Genomic DNA, 27,549 nt, shown 5'->3' on the forward strand with positions numbered 1-27,549 from the left:
TCCTTTTTAAAAAAGACAAAACATTTCTATCAATTACCATCACAGTCCTTGCCTTCATCATGGGTCTTCTAACTGAATAGCAGCTGAAAACTGATAAAGTTAGTCCTCTTGTTAATGAAAGTGCATATTCTCATGGCTGTCAAAAAAAAATGAAATCCAAATTTAAGTGCTTTCCACATTCATAATTTGAATTAACCTTAAAAGTAATCCTTTCAGGACCAGCAAGTGGAGTGATGGTTAAGGTGCTGGACTCCCACATGGCCAACTGTGGTTCAAGTCCTGGACCTGGGAGCTTGCTTTCTCACTTTCCCTTTCTCTCTCTCTCTCTGGTCAAATTAAATAATAATAATAGTAATAAATAAAATCAAACAAATAATTATTTTTAAAAATCCTTTAATATATTGGGACCTGCAGGTGGCATTGTGGTTAAGGTGCTGGACACTCCCACATGGCCAACCACGGTTCGAGTCCTAGACCTGGTGGCTTCCTTTCTCCTTTTTTTCTCTCTCTCTGTGTCTCTCTCTGGTCAAATTAAAATAAATGAATGAAAAAAAAAATGAATGAATAAATAAAATTAAATAAATAATAATAAAAAATCCTTTAATATAGGCCAGAATAATTATTTATCCCATCTTAATGAATAAGAAAGGACAAAAAAGGGGGTTGTTTCTTGACCTTTTGGTTCTTAGTAGTATTTGGTGTCAATGTTGCGTCTTTTTTTTTTTTTTTTTTTTTTTAAGTTATCAGGTCAGCCTTGAGCTCACAATCCTGAAGAGAATATTTAGCTAGTGCTTTTCAGGTTATAGGGAAGCTGTACCAGAAAAGACACCATGGTATACTATTTGTCAACCCATTACCTATGGTGGGACAGGCAGGAGGCATCACTGCATGATACTGGAGCCATGTGGGAAGGCCCTGGGTCCTGGGTGACCTGAACACGATGGACATCCATTCTTCATAATCCTGGCTGCCTGAAAGGTTGAGGGGGAGCTTTGCCATCTGGTGTGACCTTGTCAAAGGGTATCAGTCTTTCTCTCACATATAAACATAAATAATGTAAAAAGAAAATCTATCAATAGTTATCTAGAAAAAGTTGAAAAGTTGTAATATAATTATTCTGTAATGATAAAGAATCATGAAGTTTGTGTGTGTCTCTGTGGATGTGTGTGTGTGTGAGAAGGGTGTGAACGTGTATACAATGGAGTACCGTGAAAATGAGCTCAATCCTCAACTTGCATCAATGAGAAGTAGGTAATGCCAAACCCCCAAAATCAAGAGATAGCAATATACCCACACTATATAGATGTAAAGTTTGAAATTACAGAATAACCACCTAAAATAGTTGAATTGAAATTTATTTTCTCTAGGAATTAGAAAGTGGGAAAAAAGAGGAACAAGGGTCTGCTGTGTTTGTAACAAGAATACAGAGTTTTCAAATATGCATAATATGTACATGTATAACTGATAAAATAAAAATGGATAAAAACAACATAATAGCTACACAGAATAAGATAGTTACAGAAAAAATTCCCTTATTAGTAATGAAAGTTACATACACATTATTTAAAGACACATCTTAGAAATTATTATTATCATAATGTATGTATGGCTATTGGCCATGCATGTCATTTATTAAATTTACAAAGTTATCTTTATGATAAACCATCCATCTGCTTGATTTTAAAGAGGCCACTGATAGCTAAAGGAATCACTGTTGAATGTAAACCTATGAAAAATATTTGTGAAAATGGCACCATGGTCTTCAAGCTTCTGGGAGAATTATGACCTACGTGTGAATTGCTGAAATTTTACTTCTTTTTTAAAAATAAATTTTTTGGAGACTTTTGCAATAGGGTATGTGTGCTTGCCAGAGAGAGAGAGAGACAGGAAGCAAGAAATCACCCCCCAACCCACCCACCAGGGGGCATGGCCATGCTGTAATCCCTTCTCCTCCCAGGATTTTGGGCACGCATGCACATGAGTTTCAAGCTGCCAGGTCTGGGTCTCAAACTGTGGTGGGTCATGTGGGAGTCCAGAGTCTTAACCACTACACCACCTGCTGGCTCCTTTATTTCCTTCTTTTTAAATTTGTCATAGGGTTTGTATACTCAGAAAGAGAAAGATAGAGAGACAGAAACAGAAATTGGGAAAGCACCCCCTGGAGGGGATGGCCAGGCTGCAATCCCTTTTTTCCTCTCTAGATTTCGGGCATGCACACATGTGTACCCAGCAAGTTTCTCAAGCCATCAGGTCTGGGCCTCAGCCAACACAGGTGGCCACGTGAGATCCAGTTGCCTTAGCCACTATGCCACTGGCTAGCCCCAACTTTTTTTTCTATTGCTGCACATCACACTGCCACAGATAACATGGCCTTGAGATTTGGTATCAATATGACCAAGGATTAGTAGGGAAATAGGGAAAGCCATTGGTATCTTCTCAACCTGGCCACACTGGAGCGGAACAGGGCTTACAGGGCTTTGTATCCATTTAAGTTCTCTTTATACTGGGAAGTTTGTAACCATCTTTAAGGATGGATGACCCTTCGAACATTATAAAGAGAAGAAACAATCCTCATCTATCACACATTTTTCCTTTATTTTTCTGGCTGTCCCATCACCTAGCTTTTCCCTGATTCTGCAGGAACTTGTCTTCTTTAAGTTTCCAGTTAATGACAGTGATAGGGCCTGATTTCAATGTGCCCTTCATGCTCAAAAAGACCTTATGATGTAAAGTTATGAATCAATAAGGAAAAAATATCCTTACTGTAGCATATTTATCATTCCCTTTTTTGGAGGGTGGCCAGAGGGAGCATTTATTCACTACAGAGAAATAGAGAAAGAGAAAGATGGAAAAGGCACCTTTAAGGGAACATGATCATGTTGTAATTCCTTCTCCATTTTTGAGAAGGAATCCCACTATGATTTGGAGCACTTGAGCACATGCACCTGATGTGTCTTCCAAGCAGCTAAGCTGGGATTCTAATTGCCCTTGGCCACATGGGATCTGGCTCCCTTAACCATAAGGCTTCCATTGTAGCATTTTGATCAGAGGAAGAATCACTTTCCCTTCTTTTCATAGATTGCAAGCCTTTGCTGAAGGCTAGCTACTGCTTTGATTATTGTTTCTGTCATAGAAGTGTTCCTTCCTACCTGGCATCCTGATCACAATGTTCTCCAGTTTGCAGTGATTTTTAGCACAACAGAGTCCTACCAGCAATTGTTAATAAAACCTATGCTTTGCAGCTAGTTGATCCCTCTGGACCCAACCTTTGTCTCGACCCCCCAAAACACACTCTTACTTGACTTCTACTCATGCTTCCATATTCAGCATGTCACTTCTCTCAGAAGCTGATTTAAACGCCCTGCTACAGGCTTATCACGCCAACTAAACACTCGATAACAAGGCACTGTGCCAATTACCTATTTTTGTTCTAATTATAAGATCTGTAAGAGCAGAATTGTATCCATCTTTTTTCACCATTGATTTTTCTGGGTCTAATATAATGCTGGCCCTGGCATAGGAGGGACTCAATAAATATGTTTTGACTTGAATAGCTTTGTTATTCTCTTTCTCTCTCTCTTTTTTTTACTTTTTATTTTTTAGTAGTATCATTCTCTATATCATCTTTGTGACATGATGGATAGAAGAGTATTCTGTAAAGCCTCTATCATTTGTGGTTGAGAGGTACATATTAATCTCTATGCAAATGACATAGAAAGATTATGGCAACTGTGCGTCTCCACCCCAAATTGGAATGGTGAAATCTGGAGTGCTTAGCTTTCTTACAGAAGAGGCTCCTGGAATCCATTAACAAATAAATACGTCTTCATGTTATAGTACCATAGGTCAAGAGATGATGAGATAATATCTAATATACTTGAGGATTTCATTAGATGAATGGAGGTCATTTGGCACACTAAAATGCCCTTAATATGATTTGTTCACTATCTTTCTGTTTTATTGCAGCCGAGGCACCGACAACAGACTGGCCCACCGGCGGCAGACAGTTCTCCGTGAGAAGGGGAGAAGGCTAGCTAATCGAGGGCCAGCATACATGTTTAATGACCGCTCAACAAGCCTGTCTATTGAGGAGGAACGCTTTTTAGATGCAGCTGAATATGGCAACATCCCAGTGGTACGGAAGATGTTGGAAGAATGCCACTCACTCAACGTTAACTGTGTGGATTACATGGGACAGAATGCCCTGCAGTTGGCAGTGGCCAATGAGCATCTGGAAATTACCGAGCTTCTTCTCAAGAAAGAAAACCTCTCCCGGGTTGGAGATGCTTTGCTTCTAGCTATTAGTAAAGGTTATGTTAGGATCGTGGAAGCAATTCTCAGTCATCCAGCTTTTGCTGAAGGCAAGAGGTTAGCAACCAGCCCCAGCCAGTCTGAACTTCAGCAAGATGACTTTTACGCCTATGATGAAGATGGGACACGGTTCTCCCATGATGTGACTCCAATCATCCTGGCTGCCCACTGCCAGGAATATGAAATTGTGCACACCCTCCTGCGGAAGGGCGCTCGGATTGAGCGGCCTCATGACTATTTCTGCAAGTGCAGTGAATGCAACCAGAAGCAGAAGCACGATTCCTTTAGCCACTCCAGGTCTAGGATTAATGCCTACAAAGGCCTGGCAAGTCCAGCATACCTATCATTGTCTAGTGAAGATCCAGTCATGACAGCTTTAGAACTCAGCAATGAACTGGCAGTGCTGGCTAACATTGAGAAAGAGTTCAAGGTAGGTCATGAATAACAGGGACTTTCCTCTCCATGTGTCAAGGTCAGGGTGTATTTGAAGCTTCAGCACTGTCCTACTTATTGTGGATACAAGGTGATTTTATGTATTTGTTCAACAAGCTCTATATTTATAATATATATAATTTATATATATAATTATAATTATAAAAGTGATTACAACCATTTAGTGATGATCTACTCTCTGTCAGACATTTTATATTGATTATATCTACTCCTTGTCACAACCTTGGGAAGATAGTATTAATTTCTGTGCAGATAGAGAAATGGAGACAAAGAAGGGTTAAGTAAGGCCAAAGAGCAACACTGGTAAATGACAGAGCTGGGATCAGAATCCAGGTGTCTTGGCATCCAAGATCTTTCTCCTGTAAAGCACTTTTCCATGTTCAGAGCATGGTGATAGATGCTGCTGAGGCCACAACAATGAATAAGCTTAAGAGAGTCACAGTTTGCCTTGAGAGACAAATGCATACGTGAATACATTTGGCATAAAGCAAAATGAAACTACTGGCTAGAGCTGTAGGCAATGTTCTGTAGAAGTTCAGAGAAAGCAAAATATAATTTCTTTTAGGTTTATGGGAAGTTACACGTAAGATAGCATTTTAGCTTTATATGGCAGAATGATTAAGATTTTGGAAAGCAGAGAATGAAGGACAAAGTATTTTAGGGCAAGGAAACAGCAAAAGAAAAGTTCATAGATGTGAAAAAGTAGCCTTTTACAATATTGAGCGCTGTCTTAATCAAAGGTATCTGGAGAGAAATGGTATCAGATGGTGCCATTGTCTGTAAGGTGGATGCTGCATTTGGAGAGGATGAAGGCTTGGGTTCCCAGGGCAAGATCATCCCTGCACACATCACTAAACTCTCTCCTTGGGTTATCTGACTTTTTTTTTTTTTTAAGAGAGACTTTTGCTATAGGGTATATGCACTTGCTGGAGAGACAGAGAGATAGAAAATGAGAAATCACTCCCTGAGAGGATGGCGATTCCATGATCCCTTCTCCTCCATTGTCCTCTCAGGATTTTGGACATGCACACACATCACCAGGCGTGAGTTTAAGCCTCTGGGTCCAGGACTCGAACCATGGACAATTACATGGGAGTCCACCAATGTAACCATTATGCCATCTGCTGGTTCCCCAAGACACATTTTTGCACACAAAAAAAATACACTGTGACATTTCTGACAACCCAATACATGTGGCTTGGAGTTAGGTCTGATTGAGTAAGTCCAACGTTTTCCAGTAATCAATGCTGGTTTTATTCTCTAATCTATGCTGTGAGAAAAACTGACTCTCTACTCTGCAGCTTGGGAACAGCCTGGTCATTTGTGAGCAGCTTCTTGGTGCCATTCTCACTGAAAGAATGGTGTTACACTCCATTATGGGATGTCGTGTGTCCGCCTGTATTTGAGTCCTATCTGTCCAGGGAGGGAAGGAGAATGGTTATTGAAATCCTAGGTATGTGCTTGACTCCTGAGATGGAGGAAGGTGCTTTTCCTTTAGCTGAGAGTACAGGACAAACCAAATGATTCTTTGCAATCCTGTCTCAGAATCTTCTCTTGATGTCAAGGTTCTCTTGATGTCGAGGACTCTATGATTCAGAGAACTTTGCCAGGTTAAAATTAAAGTGGTTTCTTTGGAATCCAATTAATATTAATACAAAATAAAAACACAATTCAGTCAGTAACCCTACCCTCAATTAGTTTATGATGTAATGAGAGGGAAAACACTTGAGCATAATAACTGATTTTAGGCATGATCTCATGGAGGGAAGAGTGGGACAATAGTACGAGTGTCGGAAGAATTGCATCTGGAGATGTATCTCTTCACTGTCCCTAAATGCACTGCAAAATGCAGAGGTCCCCATACAGTGAAAAGATTTAGATATCTGGACCTGCTTTTATTTGTCCAGCACACTTTTATCTTCCCTGCACACTTAAGTGTAAAGTACTTATGTATTTATACTTTCTCGATTTGTTCCACTGAGCAGCTACTGAGATTCTCTCAACAATCATACACTTATGTTAATACCCTGCTTCTGTGAAGGCTTTAGGGCAAAGAAAAGATAACTCTCTTTGAAAACATAACTGTCTTTAGTAGTATGCTATTCTTAATACCTTTAAAAATAATGACCAGGCCCAGATGCACTAGTTGACACTGCTACATAGCAGGCTGAGGAGGGAGGCATGTGTTTGATTCTCGATCTATCCTAAATGCCAAGAATAGTAGACCCAGCTAGTCGTGAATTTGAAGCAGGAGGACTGTGACATTGTGACATAGCAAGATCTTGTCTTTAAAAAAATTCAAAAATTAACTTAGTTTACTGTTAAAAGAAGGTAGCCATTTAAAAATCTTTATATATATCTGTATATGTATCTTGCTATGCACACACACACATGCACACACACATATATACACACACACATTTTTCCTAGAACTCAGCAATCAACATTTTTCCTAATTATATATATATACACACTTATATACACATATATATGTTAAATCTTTATATATATATATATATATATATATACACATACACACACACATATATGTGACACACACATATATATCCTAGAACTCAGCAATCAACATTTTTTTTCTAATTAGAAACCTGATGCAAATGGTCCTTGTATTGTACAAGAAGAAAAAAGAACTTCTTGGCTTTTTTCCCCCTTTAAACCTTTAAAAAAACAAAACAAAAAAAGCATTATATTTTCTTTCTCACCAGACATAAAACATTAAAACAAATATCTTATTCTTCAAGACAAGTTTGGACAGCAGAGGTAAGAGTAGTCTCATACAAAGACCAGCCACACACCATTGCCTCGGTGTGTAAACTCTTGGGAACCCCATTCTTCACCCGCCCAAGGCTACTGGGATTAAATCTATTCCCAGCATTCCAGCATCAATTTACAGCAGGAAGAGATCCAACAGAGTTAGAGAAGTTAGTGTCTCCAAAGTGAGCCTTCCTGCTAGGTCTGCTACGCCTATCTTTCAAAAATAATTTTTTTTGCTTATTTGAAATAATATGTTAGAAAATAAGACAGTATTGGGAAATGTTTTAAGACTCGTAATTTTGCTACTATGAAGTAAACACTGATACACTGCAAACACGAAAGTGCACATATTTCTAGGTTTGTTTTTTTAAAAATAGTCAAATCCCCTAGAGTCTCAGGAAACAAAGGAGCTGGGGAGAGGCTGGACCTCCTCAGGCCTGGTCTGCCTCACAGGGACTTGAGAGATTGCATTGGCCAAAGAGAATCTTTCCTGCTTATGGTTTTGAACTTTTTTTGCTCTCTTTATACCTGAAAGACATTGGAAAAATTCTGTGCTCATTTGCACATTTAAAAATTAATATGTACAGACCAGCAGGTGGTGTGGAGATTAAGGCACTGGATCCCTCATGACAACCTTCATGGTTCAAGTCCTGGATATGGCCGTTTGAAGATCACATTAGGAATATATGCATGCATGCCCAGGATGACATGAGGAGAATAGAGGAGAGAGGATTGTGATGTGGCCAATGCCTGTGGAGGGGTGATTTCTCACTTTTTCTCATCCTCTCTCTTGGTCGTTTGTCTCTCTGATGAGTGCACATGTGCTATATCATACAATAATAATAATAATAATAATAAATATTGATATGTAATTGTTTTCATTTGCAAGTTTATTTATTTATTTATTTATTTTGAGAGATTTTTTCCTATAAGATGCATGTGCTCACTGGAGGGACAGAGAGATAGAAAGTGAGAAATCACCCCGCCCTTCCCAGGGGAATAGCCATGCCACAATCCCTTCTCCTCTATTCTCCTCTTGGGATTTTAGGCATGCACACACCTATTCCCGACATGAGTCTCAAGTCGCCAGGTCCAGAACTCGAACCACAGTGAACAACATAGGACTACAGTGCCTTACCCAGTATGGCACTTGAAGGCCCTTTCTTTTGAAAGTTTATATATTAGGTTGTCAGGAAAGTCATGACATATTTTTTCCATGTTTTTCTATGTAAAGATGTGTTATGACTTTTCCAACAACCTAATATTTTTATGAGATGATTCCTGCATGGTGTATATATTACTACTTAAAAACAGAGCTCTTAAATTGTTTCCTCAAATGTATCTAGGGGGACTCTAAATGCTAGACTGTTTTTATGTCAATCATCACTTATTAAAAAAAATAAGCAAACAACCTCTTCTTTAATGTCCCAACCAGCTATAGCTTTCCTTTTTCTCCTTGAGCTATAGTTCCAATCCAATTTGCTCCACAAATGTGAGTCTTAATGTAATAGCTTTTAATTCTAAAGTCTCTTACAATCACCTATATATACAGCAAATATGTGTACATGAAATTATAGAAATTTAAAACTGTATATATGAAATTTTAGAATTCATTTCCTGTGATCACAGACCTCCAGGTATTAAAAGTATTCTGGAAAGAGCTACCATTACATTTATTTGTAGTATACTTGACTAAAACTATATAAATTAAAGCCAGTTGTTCAAAATAATAAATATATATAAATTTTGAAAAATAAATTTTAGCTACATGACATATAGTTCTTAATGGGAATACATTTTTAGTAAAATTAATCATGTTTGCACTTTTGCTACGTGTTTAATGAAAGTGTGTATGTGTATGTGTTATGTGTGTGTGTGTGTAGGGATCTTCCAAAAGTTCATGGAAATTATGTATTGTGAAAAAACTATTGATGGGGGCAAGCAAGTGGTGTGGTGGACCAGGTTCTGGACTCTCACATGGCTGATTATGGCTCAAGTCCCAGACCTGTGGCTGGGTGCGTGTATGCATGCACTTGCGCGCTTGTGTGTATGCTCAAAATCCCAGAAGGCAAACGGAGAAGAAGGACTGTGGTGTGGTCACTCCACAGGGGGATGATTTCTCACGTCCCTCTCTCTCTTTGTTCCTCGGGCAAGTGCACATGTCCTATGGAAAATAAAAAAAAAGAAAAAAAAGAACAAGAAAACTATCTATGGAGCTCAAAAATATTTTTCATACCAAAATAAACTCATATTTTAACTAAATTTCCCATAAACTTTTTGATATCCTTTCATATACGTATCTATCTATCTATCTATCTATCTATTTATCTATCTATCTATCTATCTATCTATCTATCTATCTATCTATATCTAGAAAGAGAGGAGAGAGAAGACTGAAAACTACATGGTATGACAGTATGTTATTCTGGTTTTTTGTTAATAGGATATGTAAATGAAGGATTTTATGGAATGAAATGAGAAGAGTGTTCATTGTAGTTGGAATAAATATTTCTTCACATAGTTTGATAATTATCTGAGTTGCACAAACTGACAAGAAATCACATAAAAGTGAAAATTTTGAGTCCTAGAAACCATTTCAAGTCAAATGTAAAAGAATGATACTCACTAACCTCTTCTGCCCTGTCCATATGAGATATTTTGGTTTTCAGTTAATGAATATCTACAAGATGGGTATTCAGATATAGTTTAGAAGAACCACTTACATTTAAATAAATAAAGAGTAATTTTTGTTGGTTTGTTTTAAGTATTACCTGCTGATGCCTTCTTTGCTCTGCTCTTCTTGGACTTTCGTTCGAAAGAGACATGCTCTTTGTTAGAGAATGAGGAGAAGTATATTAGACACGATCTTTGTTTCTATGACCACATTACACTGTACATATGAATTCACAACATCCCAGCATCAGCCAGCGTCCTCCATTTCTATCACTAAGGTTCATCTTCAATGGAAATGTGTATAGGTAAGGAAGTCCCTCAGGGTTCATGGTACCTGGATTAACCATTAACGAGAGATCCCCTACTGTTTGGTACATGGGTGGATGAGATTAAGGAATTATTTTGTGAAGAGGCAAATATCTATTTTCAAGGACATCAGGTCAAGGAAAGTTGAGGATCTGAAAACTTATTTCCTGAAAATTTTTCAGTGTTCTACAGACCCTTAGAAAGTCTTCATAAACCTCTCTTTGAAGACAGCACATCTCCTTTGTCAGGCAGGGAATGAGAACTTCCACAAAAGTTTTGTAAGCTCCAATTTATAGCTTCCCTAAGCTCATCCCCAGTTTTCCCCTTTCACAACAGGCCAGAGTCTATTAACAAGAGTCTGAGGAGTTGCCACTGAGCTTCTCAGGCTACTTCAACTCTGTGCCTTGAATCTTCTAAGTCAAACAAATGGCTTTATTACTCATATCACTAGGTCTGTAGCTGGCTCCAAGCAGAGGTAACACCAGACTACAGCAGAGAAACATACCTAATTAGAGTCACAGGAGCAAGAAGAAAACAAACAGGTCTTTAGGGAGTTGCAAGTCTTATCGAGAATGGAGAAAAAAGAAAAAAATTTCAAAAGTGTGTTATATATTTAAATTCAACTTTTATACTGAAATCTTTTTTGCTCTCCTTTATTTTTTTCTTAATTGCCTGAGGGCACATGAACTCTCTAGACAGAGACTGAGAGACAGAGAGAGAAAAAACAAGCACCTCCCGCAACGAAGCATGGTCATGGTGCAGTCCCTTCTTCATTTCTCCATCCTGTCAAGATTCTGGCCATGCACACAAACAGACCCAGTGTGTTTTTCAAGCCATTGGGACTGGAATTCAAACCTCGGTCAGTCAGGTGGGATCTGCCTCCCTTAACCAGTAGGCTACTGGGCTGGCCCTATACTGGGTGTTTATTAGTAGTTTTATGGTTTGGTAGCAGGATATCTCAGCCACATTGAGCCTAAAATTGGGTGAGGCCTAATTTTGACCAAAATGCAAAATCCATAAGAAATAGAAAATCCAGAACTTTGATTAGGGTTTATACTAAAGAAGGTTAAGTGACAGCAAAAGACAAGGAGATCAATACTTGTGACAGCCTTGTCAACAAAGGCATTCTCCCGAATTCCTCAAATTTTTTAAGCGTCTTTCTTTAGTATCTATGACTTAAGTCTCTAAACATTTTATGAACCTCTCTATATTTTATATTGTTTGCAGTAACACACAATGTTTCCTTTTATTCTCCCTGAAATCACCTCCTTTTTACAACAGGGGTTGTCCTCTTTGTCATTCTGGGTAGATAACTTTTCTGGAGCTTTTCCAGCTCATTTATGCCTTCCTACAGGCCTGTGCGTAGGCATGCACATGGCTGACCAGATGCCTCTGCTGCTGACCTTGAGCGAGAGGAAGGGTAGTGTTTCTAAACCACTGTTATGTTCTGGTGTATAGTGTTCAAAAATATCTGGCATTATTTGGAAGATAAATATCCTCCAAGAAACTGGCTGAGTTGAAAAGTTTTTGTTAGCAGAAAGATGGTATGACTATTATCAGACCTTAGCAGGGTGACAAGAGGGATCACTTTCATGTGAAGTAGCCTATGAGGCAGGAACACAACCAGGAGCATAGGGTAGGATCCCACCAAAAAAAAAAAAAAAAAGGAAGTAATATATTTTGTTGAATTTTATAATTTTTTTGTGATTTGTATTTACTGAGAGAGAGAAAGTGAGGAAGGACACCTCCCTCCCCTCCCAAGGGGGGCATGGTCACATCTCAATCCCTTCTCTTTAATTTCTCACACTTTTCAGAATTTTGGCAACATATGCACATGTGCTGAGCATGTTTTTTAGGCCACCAGGTCCAGGACTCAAATGTAGGATCAAGCCACCTTCACCACCATGCCACAAGTTGGCCTCGTCTTATGTATTATTGTAAGTGACTACACTTTAACTGTGATACAGCAGCATTCAACTCCTCCATAATCAGGAGAAATCAGAAGGCCAAAAAACGAAGTAACCTTTCCAAGATCACACAGTAAGTAAGTGGCAGAGCAGGAATTCAAGTCTAGGTGTATTTTGTATCTAGCTAATTTCACTTCTTTATTTCCATCAATAGAATTTGTTGATTACCAGCTATGTGTCTAATACCATGCTAGACTGTGAGAACTCGAAGATGAACAAGAAGTTATCATCTTTGTCCTGAAGGATATTCCAGTCTATTCAAGAAAGGAGGGAGCTGGCCAGTGGCCTGGTGGTTAAGGGAGCCAGATCCCACATGGATGACTGCACAGTTTAAGTCCTGACCCTGGTAGCTTGAAAAATATGCCAGGTACCTGTGCATGTGTGCCCCAAATCTCCACAGGAGGATAAACGGAGAAGAGATTGCAGCATGACCACATAAAACTGGGGTGGGGAGGTGCTTTTTCCCTTTCTGTCTGTCTGTTTCTCTCTGGTGAATGCATGCACCCTCTGGCAAATTGCAAAGAAAAAAGACATGGGGATACATAAACAAATGCAGTAAAGTGGTACGTGGCTCTTTGTGTGTATGTTTGTTCACTTTTATATTTCCTATCATGGCTTGAAATAAATGGGCTGAGGAAATATTCTGGCAAAATACTAAGCCTATGGAAATCAATAGTTGGGAAGGGAAGAGAAGGGAGACAATCTGCTTTAGGGGAGACCTAGCCCCTGAAAACTCCTGTTTATCTTTGTCCCTGCTCTTCAAACTTCATAGGGTCAGTGAGACCTGAAAATGTCTATGCCAAGGGAAGGATAAAAGTTGGTTACTAAATGCTACATTAAGTTAAATGAGTAGTCCCTGCTGAAGGTAACAATTAATAGACATGTCATAGCATCTCACCTATCGAAGAAAATATTTTTCTTCCATCCTGTTTTAATATTATATCCCATTTCTATAGAATGGCATTTGACTAACTTCTGTGCACCCATAAACCCACATAGTAGGTACTGTAAAAATACTTGCTAATCATCACTATCGGGTGTGCCAGGGCTCAGCAATCAATGTGTTTAGTGACCGTTATCCTCAGGAGCAGAAAAGCCCCAATGTTAGACTTGGTCCCAAGAAACATAGCTGGTCAAATCATCCCTTTAAGGATAGTAAGATTATACACTTACCTTATTCTGCACATATATAACTCCCATTTTACAACATTCCTCTCTTGTAAGACTATCACAGCATGAGGGCATACAGAATTTATTGAAAGAATGCATGAGTGAATGGCTATTTTATCTTTAATATATTTTCAGGTGTACCTTATAATTACCATTGATCTGTACTACCCTTGTCAGTAACTTCACATTCATATTTTGTATAAACTTCCTAGCCGCCCTAGGAAACAGGTACTGGTGTTACCCCATTTTACACATGAGGCTTTCGAGGTTCTAATGGATCAAGTGATCTGTCGAATATCACACAGCTAGTAAGTAGCTGAGCAGAACTTTAAACCCAGGACTGCCCTTCTCCAAAGCCCCCATAGCCGATAGTATACTGAGAATCAAAAGGCACACATTTCCTCCCACTGTGTTCATTTCTATGAAGTAACCTGCACTATTTATATAGAAAGAAAAGCTAGAGATGAAAATGAAAAATTAGGACATCTCAGAGTCAGCAGGTGGCATAATGGTTAAAGTGCTGGACTTCCCATGTGACTGACTACGGTTTAAGTCCCAGACCTGTTAGCTTGAAACTCACGACAGGTGCATGTGGGTGCATGTCCCAAATCCTGAGAGGAGAATGAAGGAGAAGGGACCATGGTGTGCCCCCCCCAGGAGGTGATTTCTTGCTTGTTGTCTCTCTGTCTCTCTCCGTCTCTCTGAAGAGTGCACATGCCCCACAGCAAAACAAAAACAAAAATGACAACTCATCAATCATCAATCAATCAGAACTTCTACTATATAAAATCCAATCAAAAGACATTGTTAACAGAGATATTTTAAATTTTAAAAATAATCTCTAAACTCTGTCTTGTTAGTGCACTATAAGTCATATCTTTTCAACTGCAAGATGCAAAGATAAGTGCTCCCTTATAATTTATTAATGTGTGGTGTAAGTGAAGACATGACCCAGAACCAAGTCAACCCTTCAGCTTCACTTTTCCTCTTAAGGAACCAGAATCAGTATATGCAATCTGGCTAATGAACTACTCTTAACATTTCATTTTACATGACTTTAAACATCAATTTGAGAGAACTTAAACAAGAAAACCATGTGTAAATGGGTCGTCCTATTAGAAAAAAAATGGCCCATATTTCTAAAAGCAGAGTCTTTTTCTCCCCCTCCACCTCTCTCATTTGTTCTCTCTCTCTCTTTAATGAGATGTTTTGACTTGAGAATATGTCTTGTGAATTAGCAGTGAATTAGAAAAGAAAATATCACAAACAAAAATTTAGTTAAAGATAACACCACAAAGCTCCACATTTTGCTTTTTCATTCCATGCGGTTTCTACTGAAAATTGTCACCCCACACTTGGATGGTTATACTCTCTTTTTAAATATCTAATTTCACCTGAGCCACCTTAGAATTCTAGAGAGCATTGATTTTGATTATTATCTTTTTTATTAGGTAATTTTATTTATTATTATTTTTTTAAAGATGTGCTGTGTGCTCACCAGAGAGTGAGGCAGAGATAGAGAGAAAAAGAGAGAAAATGAGAAAGCAAGCTGCCACGTCCAGGACTCAAACTGCAGTCAGCCATGTGGGAGTCCAGCACCTCAACCACCATCTGATGTCCTTAAAAGACCAAGGACACATCTACAATTGTGTTACATACAAGAGGAGCAAGGTGCGTCAACCTTTGTCATAGCTCCATGGTGCTATGAGCAGGCCTATTTTCAATTTCAAATGTTAAGAGCAGGCCTATTTTCAATTTTGCCTTTGATGCTATAAAGTAAAATAGTTACACTTTACAAAATGCTTGCTAAATAGTCACACCATGGCAAGTACTTTGCATGTATGACCACTTTAACACTTTTTAAACCTCACTATTCCTCCGTTTTCTTACCTGTTAAGTGAGAGTAATAATAGCACCTACCTCATAGAGTAGTTTTAACTTATTGAAGACCGTATGGCTAAGAATTAAAACAGCTGGGATTTCATTGAAAGTATGTCCGGCTCTACAAGCCCAAGCTCCTCACCACTGTATTACAGTAGTGTCCACGTGGAAACTGCATGCACTCCCAAATCTCAAGGTCTGTCCTCATGACCCTAATAGACTACTTCATGAAAGAGACAAAGCTATTTCCTGGTAACCCTGTTAATACTACCTGCCCAGATACCTGTTTAAAAGTAATATGGGCCATTCTTAGTTAAGACACTTGTGCTTCATGAATTGGTTTTTATGGAATCAATTTGAACCTGCAGTTAGCACTGTGTAGCCTGCTGAGTGGTTATTAAACTGTATCAATGTTCACTTGGCATGACTATCAGAAGAGACTAACTAGCCTCACACATAGCTGAGCTTCACCAAGATGCCCCAAAATACTCCTTTATTGACTGCCATCTAGAACCCCAATATTTCTCCAGCATCTTCCTTTCTTGGTTCTTCCAATGGATCCTTTCATCTTGTAACACACGAGTAGTTTCAGAATGTTGAATCTGTGAAGCTAGGTTTAAGAGCAAACTCTACCGCTGATACTGTGTGACTTGGGTCTTTCGTACGTAAAATGGGAAAAGTATTTGCATTGTTCCTCTCCCTTCACTCTCACTTGCTTGTTTCAAAAATCGAGGTGGAAAAGCGTTCTACAAAGAAGAGATGGATTGGCATTTTTCTTAAAGGCAGAAAGTTTGGGATTAAACAGAGCCTGAGTTTGACACTTACTGGCTGCAGGATTTTGGACATGTTTTTTTAACCAGAGTAAGATTATTGTGAAGATTAAATGAGATATCATCACCCATCTGTAACCCAGCAAGTTCCAGCTAATAAGTTTTCTTGAATACTATTTGGTTATATATGGTCTTAGTGTAAGAGAATAAAGGGGAAGGAAATAAAGGAGTGAATAAAGATGTGAAGAGAAGCTGCATAGGAGGATTACATGAGTTAATGATGAAGTGAATAATAATTGCATGCTCTAAATCTTTCCACCAGAATCTTAGATCATCAGCACAAACTGCAATGGTACAATGAGACCACTTTTATTAAACCTTCTTTTCTGTGAAGAGAAGAATCTTAATTTGCAGATTTCATATCTAGATTTTTATCTTTTGCCCCTCTGTTTGGCACAAACATTTCTTCAATAACAGTTTGTGACTTAGATAACTGATATGCACTTGCTTTTCGCTGAGATTTTCTCCAATGCTCTGTTCCTCAAGTATACCAACACAGTTTACGAGGATCTACTGAACATCTATTAGGCACCATGCTGATGATGTTACGACCATACATACATTACATACATATGTACAGCACATGCATGCATTTGATGTATGTGATATACTATGATTGTGCTGTGGGAAAAAAATGTTCATTTTGTAGTTCTCCTGAATCAACAGGTAAATTTGGCACAGCACAATCGTTTTCACTAACTGTGATGATGTGTTAGGCAAACTCTTTTGTAGGGTATGAAGAAAATCTTCCCGGTGCTAAAATATTTTACAAGTCTGTCAGCAGAACTAAAGAAAACAAAAGATGAGATTTTTCTCTTGAAGTGTATAATCCTTTAAGTCACTGAAAAATTCCACTGCACAGCATAATAACATGGGCTACTTCTACAGAACTTTGTTTTGTTTTGCTTTATCTTTCCTAGAATGATTACAAAAAACTGTCAATGCAGTGCAAAGACTTTGTTGTTGGACTTCTTGATCTGTGCAGAAATACTGAAGAAGTTGAGGCCATTTTGAATGGGAATGTCGAAATGCTCCATAGTGGTGATCATGGTCGTCCAAATCTCAGCCGCTTAAAACTCGCCATTAAATATGAAGTAAAAAAGGTAAGATCAGGCCATGAAGCCCACTTACATTATTTCAGTTCTAATAGGTACTAAAAAAGGATAAATGGTTGGCATTGTTATATTGGGCTAGGTTTTTCTAATAGTTTCACTAGGCAGATTCTTTAATGAATCATAAACATCTAGTTGTGAGATTCAATCTACACTGAACACCAGTCTTTAAAATTTAGACTTATTTATACAGAACACTGCAGTGGTTGCCAGAACCCTTACTTAAGGATATAACAACCAACGGCTTCATGCATTCAAGTTGTAAGGCATTTGTTACATGATAGGAACATCGTTATCTCAGAGCATCTCCAATTTACTATTGGTTGCTATTTTCTAATTCAGGACTAATGCCTTTCATTCTTCTTTATTCCATTTAAATCCCATCCTGGAATATTTTTAGTCCTTGTGCAGTGACCTCCATCTCTTTGACTGTTTTCTTAGGTTATATAAGATACCTTTTAAAATAAGTTTTTTGAGGGCAGGTCCCTTAGCCTAATGGTTAAGGGAGCCAGAGCCCACATGGCCAACTGCAGTTCGAATCCCAGCCCTGGTAGCTTGAAAAACATACTGGGTGCATGTGTGAGAGTGTTCCAACAGGATGGGGAAGAAATGGAGAAGGGGTTTTGGAGCGACCATACTCCTTTTTTTTTTTTTTTCTTTAATTTTTTTATTATCATCATCATAATCTTCTTTATATTACATTGGATTACATATAACTTTACAGTGTATTACATTGTTTTTTCAAGGGAATGCCATGCATGTCAGTCAGTACAGAGACATTAATCTCCCCACTTCAACATTCAATATCTTTTCTATGTTTTCCCCAAACATTATTTTTATTATTCTAATTATTTTTTAAAACAGTCAATTGCTATTTCTCATTTTGCTTGTAAAAATACTTTGCCCATCATGAAATACTTCTCAGACCAATCCAGTTGAGAATACTATACATGTCATCATCAACAGTTAATAAGCCCTATCTGTTTCTCACTTACGTCCTGCCCCTCTATTGTTCACTTGCTATCTTTCTCTATCCTCTTCTCTTCACTTACCCCATTCCACACGGACCATACTCCTTTAGAAAGTGCTTTCCCCCTTTTCTCTGTGCATGTGTTTTCTCACAATTAAAAAAGGAAGGTTTTATAATACAAATAATGCACACTTATGGTAAGTTTCAAACAGTATAGTCTTGCCCACTAAAGTTTTCAATTCTTATTGGGGAATAATTAACCTGTTATGTTTTGCTCCATAAATTTATGTCTTGGTCATTTTTATATATCATTCAATAAACATTCACTTCCCTTTTCAAGCACTGCATTATTATATCATAATATTTATTTAATCAATTTACTATATAAGGATGTTTCTGATTTAGATTTTTGTTATTGTAAGATTTTTTTCACATGCCTTTTGTACACTAAATATACTTTTTCACTCATTGCATAAGTTTTACTTATAGACGGAATTCTGAGATGTGAAATTAATATGTTAAACGTTTTTTTTTTTTTTTACTGGGGGTTCTTGCATTCCCCAGAGAGACAGAGAGAGACAGAAATCAAGAAATCACTCCCCGGTGGGATGGCCATGCAGCAGTCCCTTCTCCAGTCTCCTCTTGGGATTTTGGGCATGCAGGCATATTCACCCGACATGAGTTTTAAGCCACTGGGTCTGGGACTCCAACCACAGTCAACTGCATGGGAGTCCAGTGATGTAACCATTACATCATCTGCTGGTCCCTAAATTTTTATTTTTAAGTTTCAAACATTTGTTAAGTTTCCCTTTAAAAAATGTGGAGCACCTTACATACACAACAGTGATAGAGAGGGCTTGCTTTTTCTACCCACAGTGGATATTACTAAACGTTGCTACTCTAAGTAGATAAATGTCATGATCTCATTTTAATTATCTCTGTGGTTCATTATCTTTAAAATGCAATTCTGGTTCCTTTATATAACTCTGTAAACCACCAATATTTTATTTTGGATTGTTACTTGAGGCACAGTAAATAACTTATCTTCTGTCATACTTTCTGGTTCATTTGTAAAAAATAAATATATGAGAATTAAAAAATCAGTAAAAAAGTGCAATTTAAAGTTTTCTTACTTGAAAGAGTCTTTGACACAATAATTAAAGTAGTTATCAGTGGAGCAGAATAGGCAGCCCAGAAACAGATCCATATATAAATGTGATTTCAGTATAAACTAAGCATGACATTTTAGGTCAATGCAGGAAAGGCAATATATAAATACATTTTTGTGTGTGTGTGTGTGTCTCATGAGAGAGTAGATAAAGTATTTTCTGACAGAGTCTTGCCATGTTGCAATCTTCCAGCCTCAGTCTCCCAGTTAGTTATGATTGCAGGCATGCACAACCATGCTGGTGTGTTGAGGTTGAACCAGGGACCAAACCAGGGCTCCCATGCAGCTTCCAGCCTCCCAAGGATTGATGCTATCTGAGAGCAACTGCAGCTAAGCCTATGACATTTTATTTTTATTATTTTTTTGAGAGTTTTAATTTTTTTTCCTCTTGCCTTATGGCATGCGTGGTCACTGGAGAGAGAGTAAGACAGAGACAGTGGAGGAAAAGAGAAATCACCCCGTAGGGAGGATGGCCATGCTACAATTCCTACCTGTCTATTCTCCTTCCAGAATCTTGGGCACACATGCACATGTAGCTGGCATGATTTTGAAGCCACCAGGTCCAGGACTTGAACCATGGTCAGCCATGTGGGAGTCCAGCAATGTAACTGCTATGGTATCTGCTGGATCCATGATATATATATATACTTAAAAAATATTTAGACATCTTGGTTAGTTTGAGCTTTACCCCCTCCTTCTAGATGTTAAAAAGGATCATGAGAGAGTCTTCGATGAATCTTTTTACAATAACTTCTCTTTACAATTGTCAGAGGACATGTATGCATACCAGAAACAGACAGAGGGATAGAGGATGGGAGAAAGCACCCTTCCATGGAGCATAGTCATGCCAAAGTCCCTTCTCAATTTCTCTATCCTATTTAAATTTGGGGCATGCATATACAAGTGCTTGGCAGTTTTTCAAGGAAGGGGTTTGAACTGTGGTTGGCTATGTAGGATCTAACTTCCTCAACCACTAGACAAAGAGACCATTCCTATAATATTACATCTAAAATTTTTTCTGTGAAAAGCCCATTAGCCATGAAGGAAACATTTAATAAATTGAAAACTTTGAATTTTATAACAAATTCTAATGATCCTCTTGCTATCTTATCTTGCATTATACCCATCAGATGCTTTAGGTTTATTCTTTAATTCTATCAATATTTTTTGGTGAAAAAACAGGGAACTAAGTACTAAAACACATAAAAATAGTTTATGCGGAACCTTTCTTTAATCAAGCTATTAAATGTTTGTCACTTCCCTGCTAGTTTGTAGCGCATCCAAACTGCCAACAGCAGCTCCTCTCCATATGGTATGAAAATCTTTCCGGTTTACGGCAGCAGACGATGGTGGTCAAGTTTCTCGTAGTCCTTGCTGTTGCTATCGGACTCCCCTTCCTGGCTCTCATTTACTGGTTCGCTCCATGCAGCAAGGTATGTGTGTGAAGCTTAGATCTCTATTACCTGTTGGGAGTAGATCTTAAGTGGGGAAAAGCTATACTTCCAAAATGAAAATTTCAAGGAAAACTTTCTAAACTCTAATAAATCTTTAAGAGTTTAAATAATCTCTATATTGTTTTTAATATTACAAAAATAATACATATTTTCTACAGAAAACACAGGGGGAAAATGGAAAGAAGAGAGTATTCACCTGTAATACCATTCCTATTGACATGTGAAAGAAAGTCTCAGTTAACGACGTGAGATTATTTTCTTCAGTCTCTAGACATTTCTATGCATTTACTTTTATTGAATTTTATTAAAGTCATAGTTATCATTGAACAGATTACTGACCTCATGTAAATAAAATATAAATGAAGAACATAAAGTGAAAACAGTAAGATTTAGTGATATTTATAACACAGATTTTCTTCCAGAAAGTTGTATATTTTCATTTCTTCTCTTTTTCATAGAAATGAAAGATTTTACTTTGAAAAAAATTTTCTAAATTGTTCTCACCAGAACATAAGCTACATCTGTGTATGTAGTCTTTTTGTTCAGCTTTTACCCTCATTTCCTGAGTCTTCAGCAATTTAAGCTGAATTAAATGAGTTTCTAAATCTCCCCGTAATCACTCTGGGATCAGTTAAATTATAATCTATTTTCTAAACTGAATAGTTTTCCTTTCCTATAACCAGTGAATTCAAAAGCATAATGCCTTCCAGAATGTCTGGTACTTTGACAAAGACTATTTTTGGCACTCTTTAGCTACACACTTTAAAAATTTTGAGGGCCCAGCATGTGGCATAATGGTTACGATGCTGGACCATGTAGTCAACTGCGGTTTGAGTTTGGGACCCGGGGGGCTTAACTCAACTCTCAAGCTGGATGCCTGTGCAACTGTGCCCAAGATCATGAGAGGAGAATGGGGAAGGGATTGCAGCATGGCCATTCTCCCTGGGGGCTGATTTCTCACTTTCTGTCTCTTTGTCTCTCTGGAGAGTACCCGCCCTATAGCAAAATCTCTCTTAAAACAAAAAAATTGATTGAATACAAATTAACCTGGTTTCCTTCAGTATTTCTTCTTTCCTGACCATATTTCTTTCTGGGGTAGGTTTTCCATCCTTGTTTGTGAATACTGAAGCAAATAATCAAATTTTTAAAAATGTTGTCAGGGTATTTTTTCCCCATATTGAAAATCATTTGTTCTATCATTTATTCCTGACACAGGATCATAAAATCTATTTTATAATATTTCCTTTAAGCCATGAACATAAACATTATTTACAGGTCACAGAATTCATTTTTTTATGAGGGGAGAATGCTTTAGCTAAATCGATGCTTTTATTTAAAATATATTCAAAATGTTTAAAATTTTCCAATACATTCATAAAAATTAATTTAAATAGATCAAAGTATGGGTCTATGCACCTTGCAGAGCCCCTAGCTCTGTTTAGTCCTCTGTGCTCCAGTTTTCTCTCTTCTTTCAAAAAAATTTTTTTTGGGGGGGACTATGAGACATAAAGAGGGTGAGGATGAGAGAGGGAGGGGGAAAGAGAGAGAGAGAGAGAGAGACAGAGAAAGAGAGAGAGAGAGAAATTACCCTCCTCAGGTGATGGCCATGATGCAATCTCCTTTTCTCCAGTTTCCTATATGGATTTTGGGCATGCATGCATCCTCACCTGGCATCATTTTCTAGGGGCTAGATCCCAGCGCCTCAACCTCCATGCCACTTGCTAGTTCGTTCCTTCCTCCCTCCCTCCCTTCCTTCCTTCCTTCCTTCCTTCCTTCCTTCCTTCCTTCCTTCCTTCCTTCCTTCCTTCCTCCTTCCTCCCTCTCTCCTTCCTTCTCTTCTTCTCTCCCTCCCCTCCTCTCTCCTCCCTTTTTCCCTCCCTTACTTTTTCTTTTATGAGAGAGAGGGAGGGACAGAGAAAGATAAAGAGAAAGAAAGACAGGTATTTTTGATAAGCTCTAGCCATGTTGCTATCCAACCACCCTTTTTCCTCCTCCAAGAAATGGGAAAGACAGATTGAGTGATAGAGAGATAGATATTTTTGGCAGAATCTTTCACGTTGTGATCCTTTCACCCAGCTTACCAGTTAGCTAGGATTACAGGTACATGCCACTGTGACTGGCTTGTTTAGGTTGGTCCACAACTGAATCTGGGCTTTTTCCAAGCCTTATGAATTGGTGCCTTGCAGCTTGTACCCTATGCCTGGGCCCAGAAACTCCTTATATCCTTACTTGCTTTCTTTCTTCTACTATAACCCAAATAGCAATTGTTTTATATTCATTATAATAAAAATAGGTCAATGATTTCAAATCATTTTAGTTCAATCTAGCTTCAGAGTTTTTCTTTACAATGTTGTGTTGGGTGACTAGATAATTGGTCATTAATGAATACCTAAAAAGAGTATAATATATAATGTTTAAAGGTAAGTATTCCTTTAAAATGCTTATCCCTGATAATAACCAGCTACATCAACTTATTGTTGCTCAATTTATTCAACTAAGTCTCTTCTTTTATAATTATTTTTAAAGAAATTTATGTTCCAGAATATATGCATGTGTGTGTGTATTTATTTATATTGCTATTGATATATATGTATATACTCACATACACATGTGGCAAATTTTACTAAACTGGACAAATAACTTCAATTCCTAAAGTCCATTGATAGTTGCCAAATCTCCCTTAGTTAAAAGAAATACAACTTTCAATCATTGATAATATGAAGTAAAGGATAAGGAGATTCAAATATATACCTCCAGTTCCTTGCTAAACAACTTTTTGTTTCCCTGTTTGCTTACTTAAAAAAAAAAAAACCTAAAAATTTTAAATTATAATTTTGATTGACATATAATAGTTGTAAAGTATGATTTTTCCTTACATGAATACAATATATAATGACTAAAACAGGGTAATAAACATACAGCCACCCCAAACATTTATCATTACTTTTGTATTGTAAACATTTGAAATATTTTCTTCTCATTATTTTGAAATGTAAATTGAACTGTCACAAACTGTAGTTCTTCTACTGTAGTATAGTACTCCAGAACTCATTATACTTATCTACTTGTACTTTTATATTTGTGTCCTCCCTAACCTCCTTTCCTCACTCTGGTATCACTGTTTCATTCTCTACTTCTACGAGATCAAATCTTTTAGCTTCCACTAATGAGAGAGATCATATGGTATTTGTCTTTCATTGCCTGGCTTATTTTACTTAGCATACTTTTATCCAGGCTCATCCATGTTGCTTAAGATGATGGGATTTCACCCCTTTTTTGTATGTGTGGCTGAATAATATTCCGTTGTGCATACATAACACATTTTTTTTTATCCATTAAGCAGTTGATGATACTTAGGTTGTTATATATCTTGGCCATTGTGAATAGTGCTACAGTAAACATGGGAATGCAAATATCTCTTTGATTAACTGGCTTCTTCTCTTTTGAATACATACCCACTAGTGGGGTTACTAGATCATAAGGTAGTTCTATTTTTAGTTTTTTTGAGGAACCAGCATCTGTTTTTCATAATGTCTGTACTAATTTACATTCCCACCAACAGCATATAAGAGCTCCCCTTTCTCCACATCCTTATCAGCATTTGTTATTTTTTGTGTGTATGTGTGATAGTAGCCATTCTAACTGGGATGAAATGATTGTGGCTTTTGTGGTTGATTTGTGTTTTCCTGATAATTAGTGATATTAACAACTTTTCAGTCTTCTTTGGAGAATTGTCTGCTCAGATTCATGGTCCACTTTTAAATCAGATTATTTCATTTACTTGCTGGTAGACTGAGTTACTTGAACATTCTGATAACTAATCCTTTTTGAGACATGTAGCTTGCGAATATTTTCTCCCATTTTGTAGGTTGTCCCTTCACTTTGTTGATTGTTTTATTACAGTAAAGAAGCTTTTAGTTTGATGTAATTCAATTTGTCTAATTTTGCTTTTGTTATCCATTATTTCATGGTCTTATTTAAAAATCTTTGCCCAGACCAATGTCCTGAAGTGTTTCTCCAATATTTTATTGTAGTAGTTTCATAGTTTTTATTTAATAATCAACTAGGTATAATACTAGATGACTTATATAATATATGACTATATATAAAATATTATATATAACCTGATATTCTATCTGGCCTAAGATTAGAAATATCAAGAGAGAAGTGATTGAATTATATAATTAATTACATCTCTAACTTTTAGGACTTTGAAAACTAAATGGACATCCAGGTGCACACACCTGGTGTCTTGGGTCATCCTGGGACCTGAATTCAGGTCTCCCACACATGCATTACTCTCTCAAACAGTGGCACTACCTGTGTGCTACTGCAGGCTGGTATCAACAATTTATAAGCATATAGTTAATTTTCTGGAATTAATGGTATGTACATTATTATGTAACCATCCATCTTCAGATTTTTTTTTTTAACCTTTCCCAATTTGAACTCAGTACCTGTAGAACACTGACTTCCTATTCCCCTCTTTTCTCAGCCTTTGGAAATTATTACAGGTTGAGCTTCCCTCACTGGAAAATCTGAAATGAGTAATGTTCCAAGGCCCAAAACTTTTTGAGCACTAACATGAAGTCAAAAGTGGAAAAGTCCACACCTGACCTCATATTCCAGGTGGCAGTCAAAATGCTGCAATACCAAACGCATTGTACAAAATTATCTTTGGCTATGTGTATGAAGTGTAGGTCAGATATAGGGTAATGTTGTGTTTATACTTGGATCTCATCCTCAAGATATCTCATTATGTATGGGCAAATACTCCAAAACCAAAAAAAGCAAAGACATTATCTGAAGCATCTGGGCTTCAGGATACTCAGCCTGTATTGTTCTCTCTCTTCTATGAGGTGGCCATTTTGGGAACCTCAAATAAGTGGGACAGTATGATATTAGTCCTTTCATGCCTGGTTTATTTTGCTAAAGCATAAATGACTTCAGATTCATTAAAGAAAGAAAGAAAGAATACCATATGGACAAATAAAGCTTATTGAAGCAGAGAACACTGAGTGTGTTCCTTCCATGACAACATTCTGGTTTTTTTTTGTCAGACAGATTTTTACTATAGGGTGCTTGAACTCACTGGAGTGATAGAAAGCGAGAAACTACCCCCCCCCCGGGGGGGTAACTATGCCGCAATTTCTTTTATTTATTATTTTTTTTGGAGAGGTTTTCGCTATAGGGCACGTGCGCTCGCCAGACAGACAGAGAGAGAGACATAGAGGCAGAAAGCAAGAAATCACCCCCCAGGGGGGATGGTCATGCCGCAATCCCTTCTCCTCCATTCTCCTCTTGGGATCTTGGGCATGCACGCACACGCACCCGGCGTGAGTTTTAAGCCACCGGGTCCGGGATGCAAACCGCGGTCGACTACGTGGGAGTCCAGCGACATAGCCATTACGCTAACTGCTGGTTCCCGACTATGCTGCAATTTCTTCTCCTCCACTCTCTTCTCTAGATTTTGGGCATGCATGTACATGTAGCCAGTGTGAATTTTAAGTCACTGGGTCTGGGACTTGAACTCTGGTCGGCCATGTCAGAGTTCAGCGATGTGACCATTATGCCTCTGCTGCATTCAGCTTTCCTAAGTCTTAAAAGAAACCTTTTTTTTTTTCTTTAAGATTTTATATATACCTGCACTTTGGTGAAATAGATGAAATTGTTCTGTAAACCAAATAGAAGCATTAATTCTTGAACAAGGATCCCTAGGCTAAACTCTAGCCCTACTATTTACTGTGGGATTTTTCACAAGTTTTTTGAACTCACTTCCTCAGTTTCTGTACCCCAAATGGGCTTTTAGTTCCACCCACACCTTTGGATCATTGTCATGATTACATGAATTAGCAATGTAAAATACTTAAAACAGTACTAAGTATTGGTGATATTATTAATTTATAATTTTTTGTAATAAACTCATATAAAAAGCTATTTGAAACTCTGGGTCCTTTCCTAAGAGGAAAGGGGTCTTCACATAGATAGTTTTGTTCACACATCTGTACCCAGAACCCTGAGATACATCCTAGACCCTCCCTTTGCCCAGGTTAAGATTTGTGTATTTCAGATGGAAATGAATCTTGTACGATAGAGGTATAATAGCTTCTATTGTTCCCATATTTCACATGAAGAGTTTAATTTTTATATAATTTAGGAAATGTACTCATTGTCATTCAGCTAATGAGGAAATGAAACTAGAATCTGAACCTAAAATGTTGGATTTTAATAAACATGTTAGTCTAGGACATCATTCTGATCTACTATAGGAACTGCTCTGCTGCCCTGACCTCAGTTGGGAGTTCTTTTCTCTACATCTTTGTATCACCAAGAGAGTAACATCAGCTGAGCCCTGAGTTGCATGAAATATATATGAAGACAATGGCCAAGGATCTATACGTTGCAAATTAGATTTAGTTTAATATTTCCATTGCAGCTTCCTCAATACTTCAGACCCATTAAATTAGCTCTCTTTTTAT

At 37.7% G+C, this 27,549-nt stretch overlaps 1 protein-coding gene across 1 annotated transcript in view; it reads left to right on the top strand.

Moving 5' to 3' along the window:
• TRPC6 (transient receptor potential cation channel subfamily C member 6) overlaps positions 1-27,549 on the top strand; it is a 108,259-nt gene that overhangs the window by 50,321 nt on the left and 30,389 nt on the right. Inside the window, exons 3-5 of the mRNA XM_027772483.1 lie at positions 3,967-4,741; positions 17,287-17,469; positions 20,885-21,049. Coding sequence (XP_027628284.1) covers positions 3,967-4,741; positions 17,287-17,469; positions 20,885-21,049 — 1,123 coding nt within the window. The remainder of the gene's footprint in view (positions 1-3,966; positions 4,742-17,286; positions 17,470-20,884; positions 21,050-27,549) is intronic.

Source organism: Tupaia chinensis, unplaced genomic scaffold (assembly GCF_000334495.1).
Source record: "Tupaia chinensis unplaced genomic scaffold, TupChi_1.0 Scaffold000276_2, whole genome shotgun sequence".
Classification (NCBI taxonomy): Eukaryota; Metazoa; Chordata; class Mammalia; order Scandentia; family Tupaiidae; genus Tupaia; species Tupaia belangeri.